Source organism: Triticum aestivum, chromosome 3D (genome assembly GCF_018294505.1).
Source record: "Triticum aestivum cultivar Chinese Spring chromosome 3D, IWGSC CS RefSeq v2.1, whole genome shotgun sequence".
Lineage (NCBI taxonomy): Eukaryota > Viridiplantae > Streptophyta > Magnoliopsida > Poales > Poaceae > Triticum > Triticum aestivum.
The window spans coordinates 141,656,258-141,680,300 of record NC_057802.1 but is presented as its reverse complement, the minus strand read 5'-3'; the positions used below and the strand labels follow the sequence as shown (position 1 = coordinate 141,680,300).

General features: G+C 43.3%; 1 protein-coding gene across 1 annotated transcript; it reads right to left on the bottom strand.

Annotated features, from left to right (window-relative positions):
* Positions 1 to 17,996: 17,996 nt before the first annotated feature.
* On the bottom strand, positions 17,997 to 21,249 carry LOC123077912 (probable protein ABIL3). The gene is made up of 9 exons (XM_044500280.1): positions 20,770 to 21,249; positions 19,878 to 19,960; positions 19,622 to 19,772; positions 19,316 to 19,415; positions 19,136 to 19,231; positions 19,020 to 19,056; positions 18,770 to 18,891; positions 18,576 to 18,670; positions 17,997 to 18,469 (listed from the first exon to the last, which is right to left on the bottom strand). The coding sequence occupies exons 1-9, from the start codon at positions 20,884 to 20,886 to the stop codon at positions 18,317 to 18,319; spliced, it is 954 nt and encodes a 317-aa protein (XP_044356215.1). The 5' UTR covers positions 20,887 to 21,249; the 3' UTR covers positions 17,997 to 18,316.
* Between the last annotated feature and the right edge of the window lie 2,794 nt (positions 21,250 to 24,043).

Below are 24,043 nucleotides of genomic sequence, written 5' to 3'. Positions count from 1 at the left end.
TGTGGAATCCGGCGCAGAGTGTGAGATTTCGGCCGGTCGGCCCTAATCGTTTTCTCGTCCAAGCATCCTGCTTGGGGGACGGGGAACGCATTATGCTGCAAGGTCCTTGGTTGTTCCGCAATATGGCTGTGCTTTTGTGCCCGTATGATGGCTTCAACAAAGCTGAGGAAGTAGAGTTCTTTCATATACCAATATGGTTGCAGATTCACAAGTTACCAGACCCATACTGTAAGCAGAATATTGTGGAGAAGTTGTTGAAAGGAGCTGGAGAGATAATGGAGATGCGTCTGAACGGGAACACACGAGGTGATTATGTAAGGGTAAGGGTGAAACATGATATCCGACAGGCCCTCACAAAGTATGTTAGCATTGTTCGTGCTAAGGAGCGTCAGGTATACCTGGTTCGCTATGAAAAGCTTGCTAGGTTTTTGTAAGATGTGTGGCCTCATTGGTCATGAACACAAAGAATGTGGACTGGGGATTCATGATGAGAAGTCGCTCAAGTTCGGGGATTGGATATATGCAGATGCTCCCGGCAAGCCACGAACAGAGGCAAGAACCAATAAGGCGACGAGCAATGAATCCAAAAAGGCCGAGACCCATAAGGTTGATAGGACTGCTACAGAACACGAACCAGTTGACCCAGAGGTCGCGGATACTGCTTCAAGCCCGGTGAAAACACCTGGCGAAAGAATAGAAGTAGATAAGGTCCCGAAGAAGAGACTGAATATGGATGAGGTTGAGGCTATCCCTCGGGATGCTTCTGGAACTTCAAAGGCAGTGCTTGCTATAACTGATGGTAGCGGCAGCGATCTGAATGAAGGTGTCTCGCCTACAAACAGTAGTTCAAGCAACAAGAGGTTGAAAGTAGCCATGGACAATGACCATAACGAGATATCGGCGGCCTCCCGCGAGGAGGACCGCCAGGCGCAATGAATATCTTGTCTTGGAACTGCCGGGGGGAACCGCCAGACAGTTCGTGAGGTTTTGGCCCTCTCAAAAGCCAACAACCCCAAGCTAGTCTTTCTCTGTGAGACTAGACAAGATGCAACTAAAGTGGAGAAGATGAAGTGGGGGCTGGGCCTGAAGGGCTTCCACGGTGTTAGTAGTGATGGAAGGAGCGGCGGGCTAGCTCTGTTTTGGGATGAGACCCTTACCGTAACAATGCTTGAATCTTGTAATAGGTTCATTGATGTTCGTATTCTTGAAGGTGGTTCTGGTATTTCATGGAGAGGGACCTTTGTATATGGGGAGCCGAGAGTGGAAAACCGTCAGCGTATGTGGGATCATCTGTGCTGGTTGCCTGCAGTTTCGCGAGAGCCATGGGTTGTATGTGGCGACTTCAACGAAGCGCTTTGGCAGCATGAGCATCTGTCAAGAACGGCTCGAGCGGAGGCACAAATGGTAGCATTCAGGGATTGTTTACAAACTTGCGAGCTAGAGGACCTCGGGTTCTCTGGTCTCCCCTACACATACAATAATGGTCAGGATGGGAATCGCAACGTTCAGGTCCGCCTCGATCGGGCCTGTGCGGACGAGGCGCTATGAGATATCTTCCAGGCGGCACAGCTACTGCATCTGGCTACCTCCTGTTCAGACCATAGCCCACTTTTGATCAATCTAGAAGGGGTGCAGGAGCCGAGGCGCCGGGCGTCTATTCCACGTTATGAGATCATGTGGGAGCAGGACATCAAGCTCCCCACGATCATCACTGAGGCCTAGGCTAAGCACCGCCCAGTCGGCAATTTGGGCTCAGTAGCCCACTCGTTGAAAGATGTGATGAATGATTTGCGGCAATGGAGCAAAGCTAATTTTGGTAATGTCTTGAAGGAGATCGAAAAACTGCAAAATCGGGTGGCAGACCTCCAGCTGTCGGGCGCGGATCGTGCACAGGTCCGGGCCAAGATGAACCAACTTGATGAGCTTCTGTATAGGGAGGAGATGCTTTGGCTTCAACGGTCTCGAATCGAATAGTTGAAGGAAGGGGAGCGCAACAATAAATACCTACGCCACCATGCAGTTTGGCGTGCTCGGCGAAACCATATTCAGAAACTAATGAAGGCTGACGGTTCATGGTGCATCGCGCCATCTGAGATGGAGCGGATGGCCAGCTCCTATTTCAAGGAGATTTTTACAAAAGATCCTACCCTGGATCCGAACGAGGTGCTGGACAGTATCGTTCCTAAGGTTTCAGCAGAGATGAATGAGGCCTTGTGTAAACCATATACGGAGGAGATATCTAATGCGTTGTTTCAGATCAGGCCGTTGAAAGCACCAGGCTGTGATGGTTTTCCGGCCAGGTTCTATCAGCAGAATTGGGCTGTTCTCAAGGAGGAGATAGTGGCAGCAGTGCAGGAGTTTTTTGTCACAGGAATCATGCCGGATGGTGTTAATGACACGACGATTGTGTTAATTCCCAAAGTTCCCCATCCTAGGGAGCTGAAGGATTTCCGACCTATTAGTTTGTGCAATGTGGTGTATAAGATCGTGTCAAAATGCATGGTGAATAGGCTTCGGCCTCTCCTAACTGAGCTTATCTCCGAAAATCAGAGTGCATTCATTCCTGGGAGGCTCATCTCTGATAACTCCATTATTGCTTTTGAGTGTATTCATCACATTCAATCCGCCAAGGAAAATTCACCAGCTTTATGTGCTTACAAACTAGATCTGTCGAAGGCCTATGACCGTGTGTATTGGAGTTTCTTGGAGAGGGCGCTTTCTAAGTGGGGCTTCTCTAACCAGTGGATTTCTCGTGTTATGGCGTGTGTTACCTCAGTGAAGTACTCTGTTAAATTTAATGGCAAGTTATTGGAGACCTTCTCTCCTTCACGAGGGCTCCACCAAGGTGATCCGTTATCCCCTTTCCTCTTCCTTTTTGTGGCTGATGCTCTTTCTGTCCTTCTAAACAAGTCGATGAGGGAAGAAGGGCTGCAAGGGGTTAAGATATGCAGGGGTGCTCCTGTCATCTCACATCTCCTGTTTGCGGACGACTCCCTTTTGTTTTTCCATGCTTCAGAACAGCAGGCTCTTTTGGTTAAAGGTGTGTTGAACACGTACCCGGCAGCGACTGGACAATTGATCAACCAGTTGAAGTGCTCCATCCTTTTCTCAGATAACTGCTTGCCAAGTGTGGTTCAGGAGGTTAAATCTGTTCTGGAGATTACACAAGAAGTTTTTGAACCCAAGTACTTGGGCCTTCCTGTCCCAGAAGGAAGAATTCACAAAGGAAACTTTGAAACTATCCAAGAGCGTTTACGTAAGAAGCTTATAGATTAGAGTGAGCAATATGTATCCTCAGGTAATGAGGAGATCCTGATCAAGGCTGTTGCTCAAGCCCTACCTGCTTATGTCATGAGTGTTTTCAAGCTCCCTGCTTCGGTCTGTGACGAGTTGACTCATATGATACGTCAATACTGGTGGGGAGTGGAGAACGGGAAGAAAAAGATGGCTTGGATGAGCTGGGACAAACTGAGTCTCCCTAAATCCATGGGTGGCATGGGGTTTAGGGACATGAGGGCTTTTAACCAAGCCTTGTTAGCAAAACAAGCATGGTGATTGCTCGATACGCCGGAGAGCCTTTGTGCACGACTACTAAAGGCAAAATATTACCCTTCTGGACATTTGTTGGATACAGTATTCTCGGGCAATGCTTCTTCAGTTTGGAAAGGTATTTTGCATGGTCTCGATTTGCTCAAGAAAGGTGTCATTTGGAGGGTGGGGAACAGAGCTGACATCCGCACTTGGAGGGATCCTTGGATCCCCCGTCCCTCGTCGTTTCGCCCTATATCTCCCAAGGGTAATTGCCGCCTAAACCGGGTGGCTGACTTTATTGATGGAAACGGTGCTTGGCGAGTGGATCGCCTATGGGAATTTTTTTGGCCTATGGATGTGGAATGCATAGTAAAAATCAGAACATCGCCCCGTCAGCGCGGTGACTTCTTGTCCTGGTTCCCGGAGAAATGCGGAGTATTCACGTTGAAGAGTGCTTATAAGCTAGCCACATGCGATCACAATACGGCTTTTGCAAATGGCTCGTCCAGCTCAAACCCGGAGGGAAATCGCTCATTATGGAACCGAATTTGGTCGGCCAACGTGCCTCAGAAAATGAAAATTACAGCTTGGAGAGTGGTCACCAGTACGCTGGCGACTCAAAAGTGCAAGAACTATAGGCATTTGGCCACACGTTCGCTATGCCCGCTCTGTGGGGTGGAGGAGAAGAGCACCTTTCATGCTTTGATTGCTTGCACTCAGGCAAGGATCTTGTGGATTAATATGCGCGGGAGATGGCCGCTTCCCAACGACGACCTTCTCATTGATAATGGGAAGGAATGGCTAATGTTCCTTCTAAGCTCATGTTCAGAGGTGGTCGGAGATATGGTGATTATGCTGATTTGGCGTATATGGCAGATACGTAATGACATCTACCACGGCAAGGAAGCCCCACCTGTGCTTGCTTCGGTTGATTCTTGGATAGTTACTACAAATCTATCAACCTAGCGGGCAAGTTTACAGTTGAGGATATCATCAAAGGGAAAATGCCTTCGGTGCCCTTTGTGACGCCGCGCCAAGAGGCTGCTGCGCCTGTTCTGCCTTGGCCGGCACCAGCGCAGGATACGGTGGCCCTGTCCGTCGACGGTTCGTACCAGCCGGAGGATGGCACCGCGGCCGCCGGGATGGTCCTAAGGAATAGCGAGGGGTGATCTTATTTGCAGCATACCGATACATTTTCCATTGCAATGATCCACTGGAGGCGGAACTACATGCGATGATACAAGGTATGCCCTGGCTATTCAACACCCCGACTCTCCGGTGATGCTACAATCGGATTCCTCTGAAGCGTTATCATGTCTCCACGGATGCTCTGCGGCGGTCAGCTTATGGCCACTTAGTTTTGGAGATTAAACATTTAGCTGGTAGTAGGGAGTTTGTACCTCAGAAACTTAGTCGCTCTCAGAATAGAGTTGTCGATCGTTTGGCGAACTACAGCCGATCGGAGCGAGCCACCGCTGTCTGGCTACGCTCAGTACCACCTTGTATTGAGGACGTGTGGCCTCTCGACTGTAACTCTATGAACTTGCAATAAAACTCCCTTTACCCTCGCAAAAAAGGGGCTTAGCAACTAAACTCCCCAATGCATAGGTGCTTAGAGCATCTCCAGCAAAGGCGCTAAATAAGCCGCGCGCCTGAAAAAACGGCTTTTTAGCGTGCGCCACCAAATCGGCAGCTCCAGCAAACGCGCAAAAATCACGCGCGCGCTAAAAACCACTCTGCGCGCCAAACAGAACTGCATCGTGCGTTGCTTTTTTCGAGCGTCCGCTACCACGAGCTGTACAATGACTCGCCCGCACGAATGTCCACCAACCGCCGGATCTGAAATATCCACCCGCGTGTGCGACTTCCCCGTCCTCTTCGGCAACCCGTCGGTGCTTCCCCCCGCCGTTCCCCATCGCGCGTGCCGCTTCCCCCTCGTCCCCGATGGCCGCCGCTGCTTCCTCTGCCGCGACCGCCCCTCGAGCGCCCCGTTCCGCCGACGAACAACGCCCGACAGGGGTTTGTAGCTCGGCGCCCACAAGGTGTTTGACAAAACGTTTGCAAGGTATACATTGCTTCTAACTTCATTTTTGTAGATGAATTTAGAGCATGTTGTTTGTAGTGTTAAATTTTAGTTTGAATTCAAATTTGTAGATGAGTTTGCCCCATGATTCTTCCGATGAAGAATTTGATCTTCAAGAGGAAGACCTTGCAATGGTCCTAGCTATGCACATCAATAAAAAGCCGAAGCACGGTGGTTCAGTTTTTGGTCGTCAGAAATTGTGGAGGGAAAGGATCGAAGACCACAATAAATTGATGACGAACTATTTTGCGGAGAATCCCGCATACCCCGAGTCCTACTTTCGGTGCCATTTTATGATGAGCATCGAGCTGTTCAAACACATTGCAGAGAGACTGGCGAGCCATGCATGATCGGTTTTTCCGGCAAAGGAGGAATGCCGCCGGAGAACTCGGGCATAGCACCTTTCAATGCGTGACCGCCACTTTGCGTATGTTGGCACACGGTATTCCGGCGGATCTGGTTGATGATCACTTGGCCATAGGTGAGAGTGATACGTCTCCGTCGTATCTATAATTTTTTATTGTTCCATGCCAATATTCTACAACTTTCATATACTTTTGGCAACTTTTTATATTATTTTTGGGACTAACATATTGATCCAGTGCCTAGTGCCAGTTCCTGTTTGTTGCATGTTTTATGTTTCACAGAAACCCCATATCAAACGGAATCCAAACGGGATAAAAATGGATGGAGCTTATTTTTGGAATATTTGGAAAATCTGGGAGAAAGATCAACGCGAAACGGTGCCCGAGGTGGCCACGAGGCAGGGGGCGCGTTCCTGACCCTCGTGGGCCACCCGTAAGGCGGTTGATGCCCTTCTTCGGCCGCAAGAAAGCTAATTTTTGGTAAAAAATCACGACGAAGGTTTCAGTCCAATCGGAGTTACGGATCTCTGTATATATACGAAACGGTGAAAGGGCAGCAAACGGGAACGCAGAAACAGAGAGAGACAGAGAGACATATCCAATCTCGGAGGGGCTCTTGCCCCTCCCACACCATGGAGGCCAAGGACCAGAGGGGAAACCCTTCTCCCATCTAGGGAGGAGGTCAAGGAAGAAGAAGACAAAGGGGCCCCCTCTCCCCTTCTCTTCCGGTGGCGCCGGAACGCCGCCGTGGCCATCATCATCACTGCAGTCTTCACCAACAACTTCACCGCCATCATCACCAACTCTTCCCCCCTCTATACCGCGGTGTAACCTCTCTCTTACCCGCTGTAATCTCTACTTAAACATGGTGCTCAACGCTATATATTATTTCCCAATGATGTATGGCTATCCTATGATGTTTGAGTAGATCCGTTTTGTCCTATGGGTTATTTGATGATCAAGATTGGTTTGAGTTGCATGTTTTATTATTGGTGCTGTCCTATGGTGCTCTTCGTGTCGCGCAAGCGTGAGGGATCCCCGCTGTAGGGTTTGCAATATGTTCATGATTTGCTTATGGTGGGTGGCATGAGTGACAGAAGCACAGACCCGAGTAAGTAGGTTGTTTGCGTATGGGATAAAGAGGACTTGATGCTTTAATGCTATGGTTGGGTTTTACCTTAATGATCTTTAGTAGTTGCGGATGCTTGCTAGAGTTCCAATCATAAGTGCATATGATCCAAGTAGAGAAAGTATGTTAGCTTATGCCTCTCCCTCAAATAAAATTGCAATAGTGATTACCGGTCTAGTTATCGATTGCCTAAGGACAAATAACTTTCTCGTGACAAAAAGCTCTCTACTAAAACTAACTTAGTTGTGTCTTTATCTAAACAACCCCTACTTTTTATTTACGCGCTCTTTATCTTCTTGCAAACCTATCCAAAAACACGTACAAAGTACTTCTAGTTTCATACTTGTTTCCGGTAAAGCGAACGTCAAGTGTGCATAGAGTTGTATCGGTGGTCGATAGAACTTGAGGGAATATTTGTTCTACCTTTAGCTCCTCGTTGGGTTCGACACTCTTACTTATCGAAAGAGGCTACAATTGATCCCCTATACTTGTGGGTTATCAAGACCTTTTTCTGGCGCCGTTGTCAGGGAGCAATAGCGTGGGGTGAATATTCTCGTGTGTGCTTGTTTGATTTATCACTAAGTAATTTTTATTTGCTGTTCTTAGTTGTTCTTTATCTTTAGTTATGGATATGGAACACGAAATACCAAAAAAATTAGGTGTACTTGCTGCTCATGGAGATGGGGAACCTCCTAAAACCCTCGATGCTCAATATGTGAAAAATATTATGTACCACTTTGATAATCCTGAGAAAACCTCATTCAATTTGGTAATGGGAGTAACGTTGGATCAACGTGAATATTTTAGGGATCATCGCTTGACACAAAATGGGAAACTATTACGGGATCAAATTTATATATTGAAGTGGTATGCTCAGCAAGTATGCTTGAGTTATGATTATACTTGTTGCTGTAGGATGAAGGCTCCACACCTTCCCTTTTCATGCAAATTTAAGATAATAAAACCTTAGCTTCTTATGCTAATGGTATATATGATTACTATGATGTGGAACAAATAGAAGAATTTGTTGCTTTTATGGGTGCTTATGAAATTGAATCTATGTTTAAAGAGTTTGAAGATTTTGATGATGTTGTTTATAGACCTGAAAATTTAGCTATCCTCAAATATTGCTATGAGAATTATGGATACAATTCCAATATTAATGCACTTATTGAGAAAGTCTCCGCTGTCCAAGAAGAGACTAATATTTTGCAGTAGTCTATGGAAGAAGAAATTACTGAAACTGTGAGCTCATTGGATGAAAAAGATGATGAGGAGAGCGAAGAACAAAAGGAGGAAGAGCGGATTAGCTACTCGTGCCCACCTTCTAATGAGAGTAACTCTTCAACTCATACATTGTTTAATTTCCCTTCGTGCTTACCGAAGGATGATTGCTATGATGACTACTATGATCCCGTTGATTCTCTTGAAATATCCCTTTTTGATGATGCTTGCTATGCTTGTGGCCAGGATGCCAATATGAATTGTGCTTATGGAGATGAATTTGCTATAGTTCCTTATGTTAAACATGAAATTGTTGCTATTGCACCCACGCATGATAGTCCTATTATCTTTTTGAATTCTCCCAACTACACTATATCGGAGAAGTTTACCCTTATTAAGGCTTATATTGATGGGTTGCCTTTTACCGTTGCACATGATGATTTTGATAGATATAATATGCATGTGCTTGCTGCTCCTACTTGCAATTATTATGAGAGAGGAACTATATCTCCACCTCTCTATGTTTCCCACATGACAAAATTGCAAGAAACTATTTATACTATGCATTGGCCTTTACTAGGTGTGCATGAATTGTTCTTTTATGACATGCCGATGCATAGGAAGAGAGTTAGACTTTGATTTTACATGATATATGTTACTTTGTGCTCACTACTAAATTACAAATCATTGCTAATCAAAATTGGCTTTGATATACCTTGGGATCCGGGTGGATCCATTACTTGAGCACTATATGCCTAGCTTAATGGCTTTAAAGAAAGCGCTGCCAGGGAGACAACCCGGAAGTTTTAGAGATTCATTTATTTCTGTTGTGTGCTTTCATATAGTTTAAAAACAATAAAAATAAAGAGGGGAACCCAAAACTTTTTCAAAAAGGAAAGTGAAAATGAGAAAGACAAGCATTGTTGAAGTGGGAGAGCTCCTTAAACTTTGTTCATGCTCACGGAAACTTTGTGAATCTTGATTACAGAAACTTTCCAATAAAAATAATTATCCCCTTTTATAATTCCATTGTATTATAAAAATAATGTGCCAAGGTTTGCCTTTAGGATGTTTACAATGCTTGTTGGTTTGTGCAGTGCAGGACAGAAACTTTGTCTGTAGTGCGTGAATTTTAATTTTTTACTGGAACGTCAAATGGTTCTGATTATTTTTGCACTGTCTTTCTATACAAATTTTTTATTTTTCCTAATTTTGGCAGAATTTTTCAAGTATCAGAAGTATGGTGAATGTTCATATTATTACAGACTGTTCTGTTTTAGACAGATTCTGTTTTTGATGCATAGTTTGCTTGTTTTGATGAAACAATCAATTTATATCAGTGGATTAAGCCATGAAAAAGTTATATTACAGTATACACAATGCAAAAACAAAATATGAATTGGTTTGCAACAGTACTTAGAGTAGTGATTTGCTTTATTATACTAACGGATCTTACCGAGTTTTCTGTTGAAGTTTTGTGTGGATGAAGTATTCGATGATCGAGAATGTCTCGATGTGAGAAGAAGAAAGAGAGGCAAGAGCTCAAGCTTGGGGATGCCCAAGGCACGCCAAGTAAATATTTAAGGAGACTCAAGCGTCTAAGCTTGGGGATGCCCCGGAAGGCATCCCCTCTTTCTTCAACAAATATCGGTATGTTTTCGGATTCGTTTCATTCATGTGATATGTGCAAATCTTGGAGCGTCTTTTGCATTTAGTTTTCACTTTTTCTTTTATGCACCATGCTGGTATGAGATGGTCCTTGGTTGATTTATAGAATGCTCTTTGCACTTCACTTATATCTTTTGAGTATGGCTTTATAGAATGCTTCATGTGCTTCACTTATATCATTTGAAGTTTGGATTGCCTGTTTCTCTTTACATAGAAAACCGCCATTTGTAGAATGCTCTTTTGCTTCACTTATATTTGTTAGAGCGTGGGCATATATTTTGTAGAAAGAATTAAACTCTCTTGCTTCACTTATATCTATTTAGAGAGATGACAGGAACTGGTCATTCACATGGTTAGTCATAAAATCCTACATAAAACTTGTAGATCACTGAATATGATATGTTTGATTCCTTGCAATAGTTTTGCGATATAAAGATGATGATATTAGAGTCATGCTAGTGGGTAGTTGTGGATTGTAGAAATACTTGTGTTGAAGTTTGTGATTCCCGTAGCATGCACGTATGGTGAACCGTTATGTAACGAAGTCGGAGCATGATTTATTTATTGATTGTCTTCCTTATGGGTGGTGGTCGGGGACGAGCGATGGTCTTTTCCTACCAATCTATCCCCCTAGGAGCATGCGCGTAGTACTTTGTTTCGATGACTAATAGATTTTTGCAATAAGTATGTGAGTTCTTTATGACTAATGTTGAGTCCATGGATTATACGAACTCTCACCCTTCCATCATTGCTAGCCTCTTCGGTACAGTGCATTGCCCTTTGGTGCAAACTTCGCCGGTGCATTCAAAACCCGTGATATGATACGCTCAGTCACATATAAACCTCCTTATATCTTCCTCAAAACAGCCACCATACCTACCTATCATGGTATTTCCATAGCCATTCCGAGATATATTGCCATGCAACTTCCATCATCATCATACACATGACTTGAGCATTTATTGTCATATTGCTTTGCATGATCGTAAGATAGCTAGCATGATATTTTCATGGCTTGTCCGTTTTTTGATATCATTGCTACGCTAGATCATTGCACATCCCGGTACACCGCCGGAGGCATTCATATAGAGTCATATCTTTGTTCTAGATATCGAGTTGTAATATTGAGTTGTAAGTAAATAAAAGTGTGATGATCATCATTATTAGAGCATTGCCCCAGTGAGGAAAGGATGATGGAGACTATGATTCCCCCACAAGTTGGGATGAGACTCCGGACTTTATAAAAAATAAAAGAGGCCAAAGAAGCCCCAAAAAAAGAGGCCAAAGAAGCCCACCAAAAAAAGGAAAATAAAAAAGAGAGAAAAAGAGAGAAGGGGCAATGTTACTATCCTTTTACCACACTTGTGCTTCAAAGTAGCACCATGTTCTTCATATAGAGAGTCTCTTGAGTTATCACTTTCATATACTAGTGGGAATTTTCATTATAGAACTTGGCTTGTATATTCCGATGATGGGCTTCCTCAAATGCCCGAGGTCTTCATGAGCAAGCAAGTTGGATGCACACCCACTTAGTTTTCAGTTTGAGCTTTCATACACTTATAGCTCTTAGTGCATCCGTTGCATGGCAATCCCTACTCACTCACATTGATATCTATTAATGGGCATCTCCATAGCCCGTTGATACGCCTAGTTGATGTGAGACTTTCTCCTTTTTTTTTCTTCTCCACATAACCCCCACCATCATATTCTATTCCACCTATAGTGCTATGTCCATGGCTCGGGCTCATGTATTGCGTGAAAGTTGAAAAGGTTTGAGAACGTCAAAAGTATGAAACAATTGCTTGGCTTGTCATCGGGGTTGTGCATGATTTGAATATTTTGTGTGGTGAAGATGGAGCATAGCCAGACTATATGATTTTGTAGGGATAACTTTCTTTGGCCATGTTATTTTGAAAAGACATGATTGCTATATTAGTAGGCTTGAAGTATTATTGTTTTTATGTCAAAGGATAGACTATTGCTTTGAATCACTCGTATCTTAATATTCATGCCATGATTAGATACATGATCAAGATTATGCTAGGTAGCATTCCACATCAAAAAATATCTTTTTTATCATTTACCTACTCGAGGACGAGCAGGAATTAAGCTTGGGGATGCTGATACGTCTCCGTCGTATCTATAATTTTTGATTGTTCCATGCCAATATTCTACAACTTTCATATACTTTTGGCAACTTTTTATATTCTTTTTGGGACTAACATATTGATCCAGTGCCCAGTGCCAGTTCCTGTTTGTTGCATGTTTTATGTTTCGCAGAAACCCCATATCAAACGGAATCCAAATGGGATAAAAACGGACGGAGATTATTTTTGGAATATTTGGAAAATCTGGGAGAAAGATCAACGCGAAACGGTGCCCGAGGTGGCCACGAGGCAGGGGGCACGCCTGCCTCCCCTGGGCGCGCCCCTGACCCTCGTGGGCCACCCGTAAGGCGGTTGATGCCCTTCTTCGGCCGCAAGAAAGCTAATTTTTGGTAAAAAAATCACGGCGAAGGTTTCAGTCCAATCGGAGTTACGGATCTCCGTATATATACGAAACGGTGAAAGGGCAGCAGACGGGAACGCAGAAACAGAGAGAGACAGAGAGACAGATCCAATCTCGGAGGGGCTCTCGCCCCTCCCACGGCATGGAGGCCAAGGACCAGAGGGGAAACCCTTCTCCCATCTAGGGAGGAGGTCAAGGAAGAAGAAGACAAAGGGGTCCCTCTCCCCTTCTCTTCCGGTGGTGCCGGAACGCCGCCGTGGCCATCATCATCACCGCAATCTTCACCAACAACTTCACCGCCATCATCACCAACTCTTCCCCCCTCTATACCGCGGTGTAACCTCTCTCTTACCCGCTGTAATCTCTACTTAAACATGGTGCTCAACGCTATATATTATTTCCTAATGATGTATGGCTATCCTATGATGTTTGAGTAGATCCGTTTTGTCCTATGGGTTATTTGATGATCAAGATTGGTTTGAGTTGCATGTTTTATTATTGGTGCTGTCCTATGGTGCTCTCCGTGTCGCGCAAGCGTGAGGGATCCCCACTGTAGGGTTTGTAATATGATTTGCTTATGGTGGGTGGCGTGAGTGACAGAAGCACAAACCCGAGTAAGTAGGTTGTTTGCGTATGAGATAAAGAGGACTTGATGCTTTAATGCTATGGTTGGGTTTTACCTTAATGATCTTTAGTAGTTGCGGATGCTTGCTAGAGTTCCAATCATAAGTGCATATGATCCAAGTAGAGAAAGTATGTTAGCTTATGCCTCTCCCTCAAATAAAATTGCAATAGTGATTACCGGTCCAGTTATCGATTGCCTAAGGACAAATAACTTTCTCGTGACAAAAAGCTCTCTACTAAAACTAACTTAGTTGTGTCTTTATCTAAACAGCCCCTACTTTTTATTTACGCGCTCTTTATCTTCTTGCAAACCTATCCAAAAACACGTACAAAGTACTTCTAGTTTCATACTTGTTTCCCGTAAAGCGAACGTCAAGTGTGCATAGAGTTGTATCGGTGGTCGATAGAACTTGAGGGAATATTTGTTCTACCTTTGGCTCCTCGTTGGGTTCGATACTCTTGCTTATCGAAAGAGGCTACAATTGATACCCTATACTTGTGGGTTATCAGAGAGCCAAGCCATCATGTGTGTCAAGCGCTTCGCGGTTGGAATCGTGCAACTGTTTGGTCCGAATATCTGAGAGCTCCCAATGCTAAAGACGCCGCAAGGCTTTTGGAGATGAATAAAGCTCGCGGGTTCCTAGGTATGCTTGTCTCAATAGATTATATGCATTGGAGTTGGAAGAACTGTCCTAAGGCATGGCATGGACAATTCCACAGCCAGAAAAAACGTTCCACTATAATCCTTGAAGCGGTGGCCGATCAGAAGAGTTGGATTTGGCATGCTTTCTTTGGAATGCCAGGATCTTTGAACGACATCAATGTTGTTCAACGGTCACCACTCATGAATAGGATTGCAAATGGTGAACTGCCATCGGTGCAGTTTATAGCAAATGGCCATACATACAACTATGGCTACTATCTTGTGGATGGCATCTACCCAAGGTGGCAAACATTTGTGAAGCCGCTGAAAAAACCAAAAGGTAAGAAAAATGTTGATTTCCACAATGCTCAGACGGCGGCTAGGAAAGATGTGGAGAGAGCTTTTGGAACTTTACAAGCCCAATTTGCTATTGTGAGAGGACCGGCTAGATTTTGGGATCAGAATATCCTTTGGTACATCATGAACGCTTGTGTGATTATGCATAACATGATTATCGAGAATGAGCGTGGGTAAGATTTGGACTATTCTTAGTATGAGTTGTTGGGACGTCCCGTGCAAGTGCGGAGGAGGGTTGAGAGGGTGGCCCGCTTTGTTGTCTCCTATCGTGCCATTTGATGTGACGAAACGCATGATGAACTTCAGAAGGATCTAGTCAAGGAGTGGTGGGCATGGAATGAGCGACAAAACACATGATGTTGTATGTTTGTTGTACTGTTATTTGTTGTATTGGTCATGAACTATTTGTTGTATTGAACTTTAATTATTTGTTTGAGTTGTAATAATAATTGAACTATTTTTTGTCGATTTATTTTGTGTGTGTTTGATCTTCTTTGTTTCACATTGAATGCAAAATGTTGTTTGTGCTGGGCGCGCGCTCTATTTTGCCGCGCTACAAATTTTCAGCGCTCGATGAAACAACTTTGTGGTCCGACGCGCAAAAGGGCTATTTCGGTGCTGTAAAAGAAAAATTTGCGCGCCGCGCCGTAGCGCATCTATTGGAGATGCTCTTAGTTTCTTGTTGCTAAGCTTCCTGTATTTAATTAATTGTAGATTGTAATTATGTTTTCGTCTAGGTACACGTGCCTAGCATCGTTTCTTTCTAGGGTCATCAAACTTCTCTCTCCTCTTAATTAACTTGCCACATCAGATTTTTTACCTACTTCACAACCTTAGCACATATACAAGGTGGAGCACTGAGAAAGGCTTGACAGAGTGTGGATCATGAAATCAAAGCGTTGGTTTAAATATTTATGGTAGCCGGAGGTTTGCGAACAGGCCCTCAAATGAGGAAAAGCGATTAAAAATGACCAGCTCTTTGCTCTGAAATGAAGATCCTCCGTAGAAAAGGAATCCGACACGAAGGAATACCATCTTCACATAGAGGTGTGGTGGAGCGGCACAGATATTCTCATTTGCCATGGCCAAGTCTGGGGCGACTTAGCCATTCACGGCCATCGGATCAAGGATAAAAGGACGAGATCCGTCCAGTCACAATTCCGATGTTGGTCACAATAATCATTGTCCTGTGTTACTGTATCAAAGTGATGTTCGTTGTGTTATGTATCATCTCATCTAGATGGTGAGTATTTGATCCAATGGTTGAAAATGAGCAAAGTCCTAATACATTTCCTTTTTATCCCAAAAAGGAATGTCAAAAGCCATAGCGGAGTCCTTTTGATCTACTTCATGATTTGCAAATTTGTTTGGAGAGGAAAAGGCCTGAAATTGATGTCGAAATTCGCTAATACTATGAATACGTGACCATATACACACCCATCTTTTACAGATATCTCCATCTGTCTCACAAGTTTCGCTAAATTGAGTAAAATTTGAGAATTTCCGCTAAATTGGATAAAAGCTGTCACAAACTTGAAACTAGGGGCTAAAAATTGAACTTCACTCAAATAATAATAATAATAATAATAACAACAACAACAACAACAACAACAACAACATTGTTTTCATGAAGTAAAGAACAAGAAACAGGCTCACCCCTTGTATACTTTGGCTACTTCAGCACAAATGATCGTTCTCAACCAGAGTTAAACTTGATAACACAGAAGTCAATGGTTTCTTTTACCTCTCTTTCATTATACTATGCAGATGTGCCGTGTGGGAACATAGGAATGCATAAATATATAACCTTGAATAGTCCTATGAACATGACGTGAATTTCATTGATTTTGTTAGTTGGTTATATTTAACTAGTTGTACTTTGGCCAGGTTGTCTCCCCCTGATCTTTTTGGTTTTCAGTTGCTGAGGGAGTCAAATATGAATTATAAAAATGGATGAATATGACAGAATGCATATTTATCTTAAGATTTTTGTTGTCACACTACTAAATTGATAACCGGATGATTCCAAAAGATATGTATAAATCCCAAAGATACTGGTCAATCCATATGCTCCACAAATATTAGGAAGAAAGAAACCGGGGGAGGCAGCCGATGATTGGCCTCAACCACTAGTTTTGCCAAGAAAAAACATTGGTTTTTTGTTTAGAAGAAAGAAAAGTATTGCTGTTGCTTTCTCTGATTGTCTTAATACAGGTCGATATTTCTCCTTCAGAAGTTTCAGCGTAGTTTATACGCTCATATCGATGCGGTCTATTCCGTACTCGATCAGGATCATGCATGATAATATCGCTTCAGTGGACTGGATACAGATATCTAGCGTGTTTGTCTAGTTTATTTGTTTGCAATCAAGCTGCAAATGAAAATAGACTGTTACTCCCTCCGTTGGACTTTGCAGGTATTTGTCTAGGGAGTACTTTGCAGGCGCGGGAGATAAAATTGCGGCGACTGTTGGAGGTATGAATTCGTTTTGTTACGTAATATGGTCTGCGTGCGTGATAGACTGATACTATACGTGTGTGGATGTTAACAAGTTTTTTTTTTTGAGAATATGGTAACAAGAAGTTAATATACTGCCCCACTGTTCTTTCTCTATAGCGGTTCAGAAAGATGACATCACATAGAAGGTTTTTTTTTCTTGAGAAAAAGGGTATGCTAACAGAGTTCCTTTTTTGTGAAGAAACTGCATCACTGCGAATTTGTGATAGACTAGCATTACATAGGCTAGGCCCAACATAAAGAGGTGCAGATTTCCGCCCATATATATATATATAGGTTAGACAAAGAACCAGCATGCCTGATGGGCTCAGCAAGGCCTGTGGACCTGGTTGTAAACTGAGAGGAGAGTGGTCACCATGGAACACATGGCCCAAGTGAGTACCACCTTTTTGCTAGCAGGAGCCCACAGGTCCCAGCTGTGGCTCAATGTCCTCAATTCAGAGAACACAGGGCTTGCATCTTGGAAAGGAAGATGATCAGAGCAATCCCGCCCCATCTTGGAAAGTAAGATGATCAAAGCAATCTCGCCCCATCTTGGACTGTAGTCTGTTAGATGGATTCTGATTAAATATCTTCTAAGCATTCCAAGTTTTGATTCAAAGACATTTCATAGAACTTTTGGAGGGTTAGAATCCTTGGAGAAAAAAAAGTCTATGTTGGTCATTTGATTCATAGGATTGAATTCTATAGGAATTTGTTCATACATTTCATAGGAAATCTAGCATCAACTCCAACATTTTTTTTACCATTTCTTTATTTTCCTGTAGCATCAAACACTCTTAAAACCCTATAGGATTCGTGTGGGCAGCCTGTATTTTTTCTATTCCTCCGTTTTGAGAATCCTGCAAATCAAAGAGAGCCTACTCAAGATGAAAATGGAAGGTGAAATGGACGAGGGTAAAATGCCCTCGAAAGGAGAACCCACAATGGGCAAAGGTTGGCTGAACACGATTAATGGAAAGTTGGCTGACACGCAAACCAACATGGTTCCCTAAAACAAGACATCATATCGTGTAGAGCCTAATGACATGATTGCACGGAAGGAAATGAAGAAAAAAGAAGGGGCTTAGTGGGCTCGGAGAAGTGTTCACTACTCTGTTGGAGCTGGGCAGGGTCACTGGGATGCGCAGAGGAAGAGCGACCTAGCAAGTGTCCTTGTTGGATTACTGTATGGATACAACTCCAGTTCTCTTAGTATTTTACAACAGATTGCAGTGGATCTATTAGTTTAGGGACCCCGTCATTTGTCATCATCCAGGCCCACTGATGCTACCACTGACATAGGCCACAAAACCAGCCCAAACAGTTCTGCTCGACAAGATCGCCAACAGTACAAACAGAGGAAAATGACACCAGAAGGACCACCATGTATTTGGTATTAAGATCTAGGCCAGAGAAACGGGAAATGGATGTATGTGATGGCATTGTACTGAAGTTGCTCATCTGAGCACTGTATTTGGTTTGCTCATGTGTCATGTGCTTGCGCAACGCCATGAGCACCACTGGTGGTGTTTCTGTCTGCATTGCATCTATAAACACATGGGAATGACACACAAGCTATATGTATGAAGGAATGCGATTTGGTCTGAGATCTCGAACATCATATGTACTCGTATGAAGGAACGAGATTTGGTCAACAAGGAACAAGATCCAAGACATTTCAGCGATCAGTACTCGTCCAAGTAATTGTAGAGCGACTCATCATTCCTCCACCGGCGTCTTGTGAGCAGGGACTTGAGGAAGCCCCTGCCTTTGCTCGATCTTTTCTCCCGCTCTTTCTGGTTTTCATAGTCGGACTGCACCTGCATCGAGGTTTGTCTCTGCAAGGGGGTTATCACATCAGAAACTAGAAAAAAAAAACTGGCTTCAGGACAATACACTGTTAAACAGAAATAACGCAACAATGCTGGGTTCTGGTTAACATACAAAATGCTTTGGATCCAGAGGTGGTCTTCTTGCAACTGTAGCAGATCGCGCCAGGGGATTGGGAGCGGTTGGTATTGGCGAACCTGCTCTTGTTTCTGTAAAGCAATGTCCGCTTAAGTTCTCTTCAGCAAGCTGCACATTCAAAGAAAGCAGCGCTTGACCGTTCAAATGTAAGATCAGAATTACTATAATACCTTTTGGATTCAAGTTCACGACTTGGGGTGATGGTGATTTAGCTCGTGCTTTTCGAGACGGAGACATGGATCGTGATCGATGATGTGTTTCACGAACTGTAGGAGATTGTGAACGGACACTCCTGCAACATAACGTGTTTAAATAAGCCTATAGTATGTCTATTTTGGCAAAGAACAATCAAAAGGGTGTCTTATGAACACTTTGATCCATAATAACACGCAAACACGGTCCTGAGAGTTATCTGCCTACCTCATCGTTGTCTGCCTACTAACTGGAGTGGACATGGCTGAAAGATAAACCATTAAAAAAATCAATGACACAACAATCTCTCGAGAACTCAGAACTCAGAAATGCAGTGAACTTACCAGACTGAGACTTGCGCATTTTGCGACCCGTATGTTGCCTGCTGTACCGTGTGGGCTCTGAAACCGGATGGATAGCAGATTCCACTATATCTGCGCCTATACAACGGAACAACAATTATCTATACAGCACAAGAACGTTATTATGTAAAGCACTAGAAACAAAATAAGTCGTGGATTTGCCTGGTAATATGTAACGCCTGTGGTACTGCGGCGCCCTGATAAGAAGAGACTGTTGAGATCTTCCCTCCTGGTCAATTGCCTGCTGGCAAATCTTTACCCTCTACAACCATGTGAAATAATGTTGCCACAGTTAGGACTTGTGCGACATATTAACCAAGTTATCTGTGCAGAATGCCATAGACTCAAATGGGGGCATACATGACAGCATTTACATTTGCTCAATTATATGAAGTTAGAGAACATAGATAGAAAGAAGATTTACAAAACAAAACAAAAATCCCTTCATTCAGCATTCAATTAAAGTACCTGTTCAACCGACGATACTCGAAATTCTGTTTCATTAACCTCGTCAGCCTTTTCATTGACGAGATTATCCACCTTGTACGACACAAAACCCAGATGGTCAACAGTACTAACGAGTGCCTCAACTGCGTAGTCTTTTAAACTCGTTACCACCCTACAGAAGACAAGTGTAAATGAGATGCAAGATACGAGATAGCCTTCTGTTTAACCAGCAAGGTAAACAAGAGACCGAAGAATTAAACAAAATAAAAGACCTTACGTAGATCTGTGCGAGTTGTTTGTGTAGAATACTTCAAAATATTCTGCCGCTGAGTATAGCTGCGACCGCAGATTCCTCAAGTCCTGCAAACAAACATAATTTAATATCAGCATAGAGGATACTATAAGAAATGCCATATGGGAGGAACATCAATGATTAACTAAGGTGCAGCCATGTGGGGTTTCGTCGTTAACAAGGATCCTAATTTTATTACCTCGAATAGCGACAAATTTGACAAGAGATGACTCACACTAACGGTTGACATAAACAGACCAATAAGCGTGCCAGCATGCAACTAAGCTACAGTTCAAACTTCAAATGAGCAAAAGGCCATCGGATACGTGAGGCCCTACTACAAACTATGCATGACAACCTCCTTGGGTGCTGCTTATTTGCTAACAGCCTCAGTACCAATGGCCATTCCACTGCGACAAACCGCGCATTTTAAAATCATAATGCCGTAGCGCTTTTGCTCAATTGGGGGAAAGCAAGAGAAAGGTTGGGCCATTACAGAGTAGCGCACCCAATTATGCAAGCAATAGAAGATTAGACATACAGCTACATGGTACGGCAAAAGGACTTAGTAACATAATGCTACTACCAGAAATTATGAGCACACTAAGTTTGGAAAGGTCACTGCAGTGCCTACCCTGTTCGCTTCTCTATCTCTACCAAAATAGGAACAAAATCTTGTGATTGACAGAGACATAGCGGGGCCACAATCAAGCGCCGCCCCAAAATTGGACCCACCACCAGATTTTCCGGCACCGCGGCCGCACAATCGAGAAATGCAGACCGGTTTCCGCAAGAACATCGCCTAGATCCATGGGAGGGGAAGCATAAGATTGCGCCTCGGAGCCCTGTGGGGGTGAGGCGCAGAGAAACGTAGTACCTTGAGGCTGTCCGAGAAGAGGAGGCCCTCTTGCGAGGACGGCATGTCGTCGCTGGTGGAGGCGGCGTCGAGGTTGTGGGACGAGACGGAGGACGGCGACATTGCGACTGCCTCCATGGCTGAAGCCGCGGCACCGGGCACCCGCCCCCCCACCAACCAGCCTAGCGGAAACTAGGCACTTCTCGCCAAGACTCTCCGCTGCCGGGCGCACCAAACCCCTCCTCGGCGGACCAAAACCCCCCAGGAACGCCGAGAAAAGAAAAGGGAGGCCTTTTGAAGAAGAGGCGCCGTGTCCTCTCTGGTGGTGGGGGTGGGAGGGGAGTAGCCGGCTCACCTACACGGGAGTTGAGCTGCCAACGGCAAGATCTGGGTCGGGTCCTGGTGGGCTCGGGAGACGCTAGTGATTGGTAGCGACATGGGAGAGGGGAGGGGCCAGGGGAGGGGGGATAGATAGGGGCGAGGGGAAGAAGATGAGTGGGAAAAGGGGCGCTTTGGCTGCTAACTTTTGTGGGGGAGCGGAGCAATGAGGGCAAACTGCAGAGGTTGTTGAGCGACACAGACGGACCATGGTTTTATCCTGGCCGTGTCACTGCGGTGTGGGCCATGGGTTTATCTTGTAGAGTTAACTACATACTAGTTCTGTTCTTCAACTACTCGTTCTTCGTCTCTAAAAACTGTCAAATCAAGTTATGTTTCCCTAAAATACTGGTTCATGTGACACTTAAAGTGACACATGATTAAGCTAAGCAAGGAGCCTTGGAAATTTGTTGTGCACACCTCTCAAGCATCTGTCTAATTTGGGCTAATTTTTGTGCACAAGAATAAATTGTATACAACTACATGATTGTTGTTGTAGACATTAGAATTAACACAAGACAATAATAAACTTCTACAATTTACGAGATGTGTGAACGTCAAATTTAAGTTGTCCTCTCGTGATTTGATTGTCGTTCGCATTTGGCTTATTGATGTTAAGGCCCGAACGTTAGGTGGGAGCCCTTCCCAGACCGAATGAATTGTTCCCCAACGCAGGGGGAATTGATCGAACAATTTTGTTCGGAGCAAGAGGCATCCCAACCTGAACCTTCTCTCACTCATGCTGGCAGGCCAAGCTAGTGTTTGATGTGTTCTGCCTAAAAAAAATGAACATGCCCATTTAGATACCAAACTAAAATAACAGAAAACCAACAAAAAAACTGAGAAAAAGACTTTAGAGTAAAAATTACATAGAAATCTAGAAATTCATATAAAAATCTGATGGAAAATATACATGCCATGGATTATATGATAAAATTGGACTATTATACTTGTTAGAACTACCACACATTAAAAAATACGTACAAAAAATTTCATTATAGTGGGACAAGTAGCAAAACTTCCATGGTCTGCAATAAAAAGGAAACTTTTTGCCATGCTCTAACAAGAAAATAAAATGTCATACTAGAAAAAATAATTTGCCTTGGCAAATTTTAGTTCCATTTTTTGCCATCATGCCAAAAAATGATGTAAAAATCACCATGATACATACAAACTAATTTTGACGATGCTCAAGTAAGAAAGCATCAACTAAATTGCCATGGTTCAAAAAAGTGTACATTTATCAAGAGAAGAATAAATTTTCCATGAACAATACACAAAAACTGCCATGATACATGAAACTAAATTTGCCATGGTCAATTATTGAAACATAAAGCAATGATCGATAAAACTAAATTAGCCATGGCGAATTACTAAATTTGCCATGATCTATGAACTAAATTTGCCATGGTTCATAAAAAAATCCATGGTCAATTACTGAAAAAATATGCCATGGTCAATTACTAAAACTTGCCATGAACCATAAACTAAAATTGCCATGGTGAATTACCAAAATTTGCCATGACCCATGAACTAAATTTGTCATGGTTCATAAACAAAACAAAAATTGCCATGGTCAAAATGCTAAAATTGCCATGATCTATAAAAAGTAAATTTGCAATCATGAATTACTAAAAATTGCCATGATCCATAAGTAAATTTGCCATGGTTCATAATAAAAAAATCATGGTGAATTACTAAAATTGCCATGGTCCATCAACTAAAATTGCCATGGTGAATTACTAAAATGTGTCAAGATCCATGAACTAATTTTGCCATGATTCATAATAAAAAAATTGCCATGGTAAATTACTAAAATGTGCCATGGTGAAGTACTAAAATTTTCCATGACCATGAAATAAATTTGCCATGGTTCATAATAATTTTTTGCCATGGCGAAGTACTAAAATTTGCCATCACCGCTGCAGGAAGGTCCTAACGCGACACATGTATAGGAGACCAGTCGACCAAACTGTGTGTGATGCATGAATCGCAAACAATATCGTAATAGAACTATCACCAATAAAACAAACTGTGTGCGATTGTAGAGACATCAAATACAATTCAGAAAAGAGTTGCATGTGCAATATGTGGCATATAGTTGATCCATACAAATTGTTTGCGATCATACAAAATAACGCAAACGGTTATCAAAATCCAGATGTGTGCGATAGACGACTTACAGTTCAGTCGGATGAACTGTTTACGATGAGCGAAAATAACAAAAAAAGATTACCCCGATGCAGATGTGTGCAATAGACGGCATACAGATCACTCAGATAAATTGTTTGTGATGATCTAGAAGAACACAAACGATTCGATGTAACAAGATGTGTGTGATACCCGACAAACAAGTCGGTAATCAGAATTGTGTGCGATAATTCTAGGCAGAGCATACGTTTTTTTGTTGCGAATAATGTGCTCGACAGGGCACACAATTGAAGAAACCAACTATGCGCGATAATGAAAAAGATCGTTGTCGAATGCCTATTGCTAAACTCTGCGATGAGAGTAACAGGGGAAATAGAGATAATGAATTAGTTTGAGCGAATGGCAACGAAGATATACGGTTTGCTTAATTTAGTCCTTGTTGTTGTTGTTGTTGTTGTTGTTGTTGTTGTTGTTGTTGTTGGATGGCCCTGTGACATCGTCTTGGCGAAGACTTGCCGCAAACCGTTGGCTTTTCATCACCGCCGCCGACGCCGTCGTCATCGTCATTGATGTCCTCCTCGTCGCCGTCCTTGTTCGATCATTCCTGCTCCTCCTCCTCATCGTTGTCGTCTTCTTCATCCTCCGACGGCTCCTCATCCATCTGGTCGTCGTCCCTTCCATGAACCGGATAAAATCAAGGTCAGGGCTCGATGTCGGACTCATGGAAGACGAGCGGGCTGATTTCATGGTTGACCTTTGATCGGGC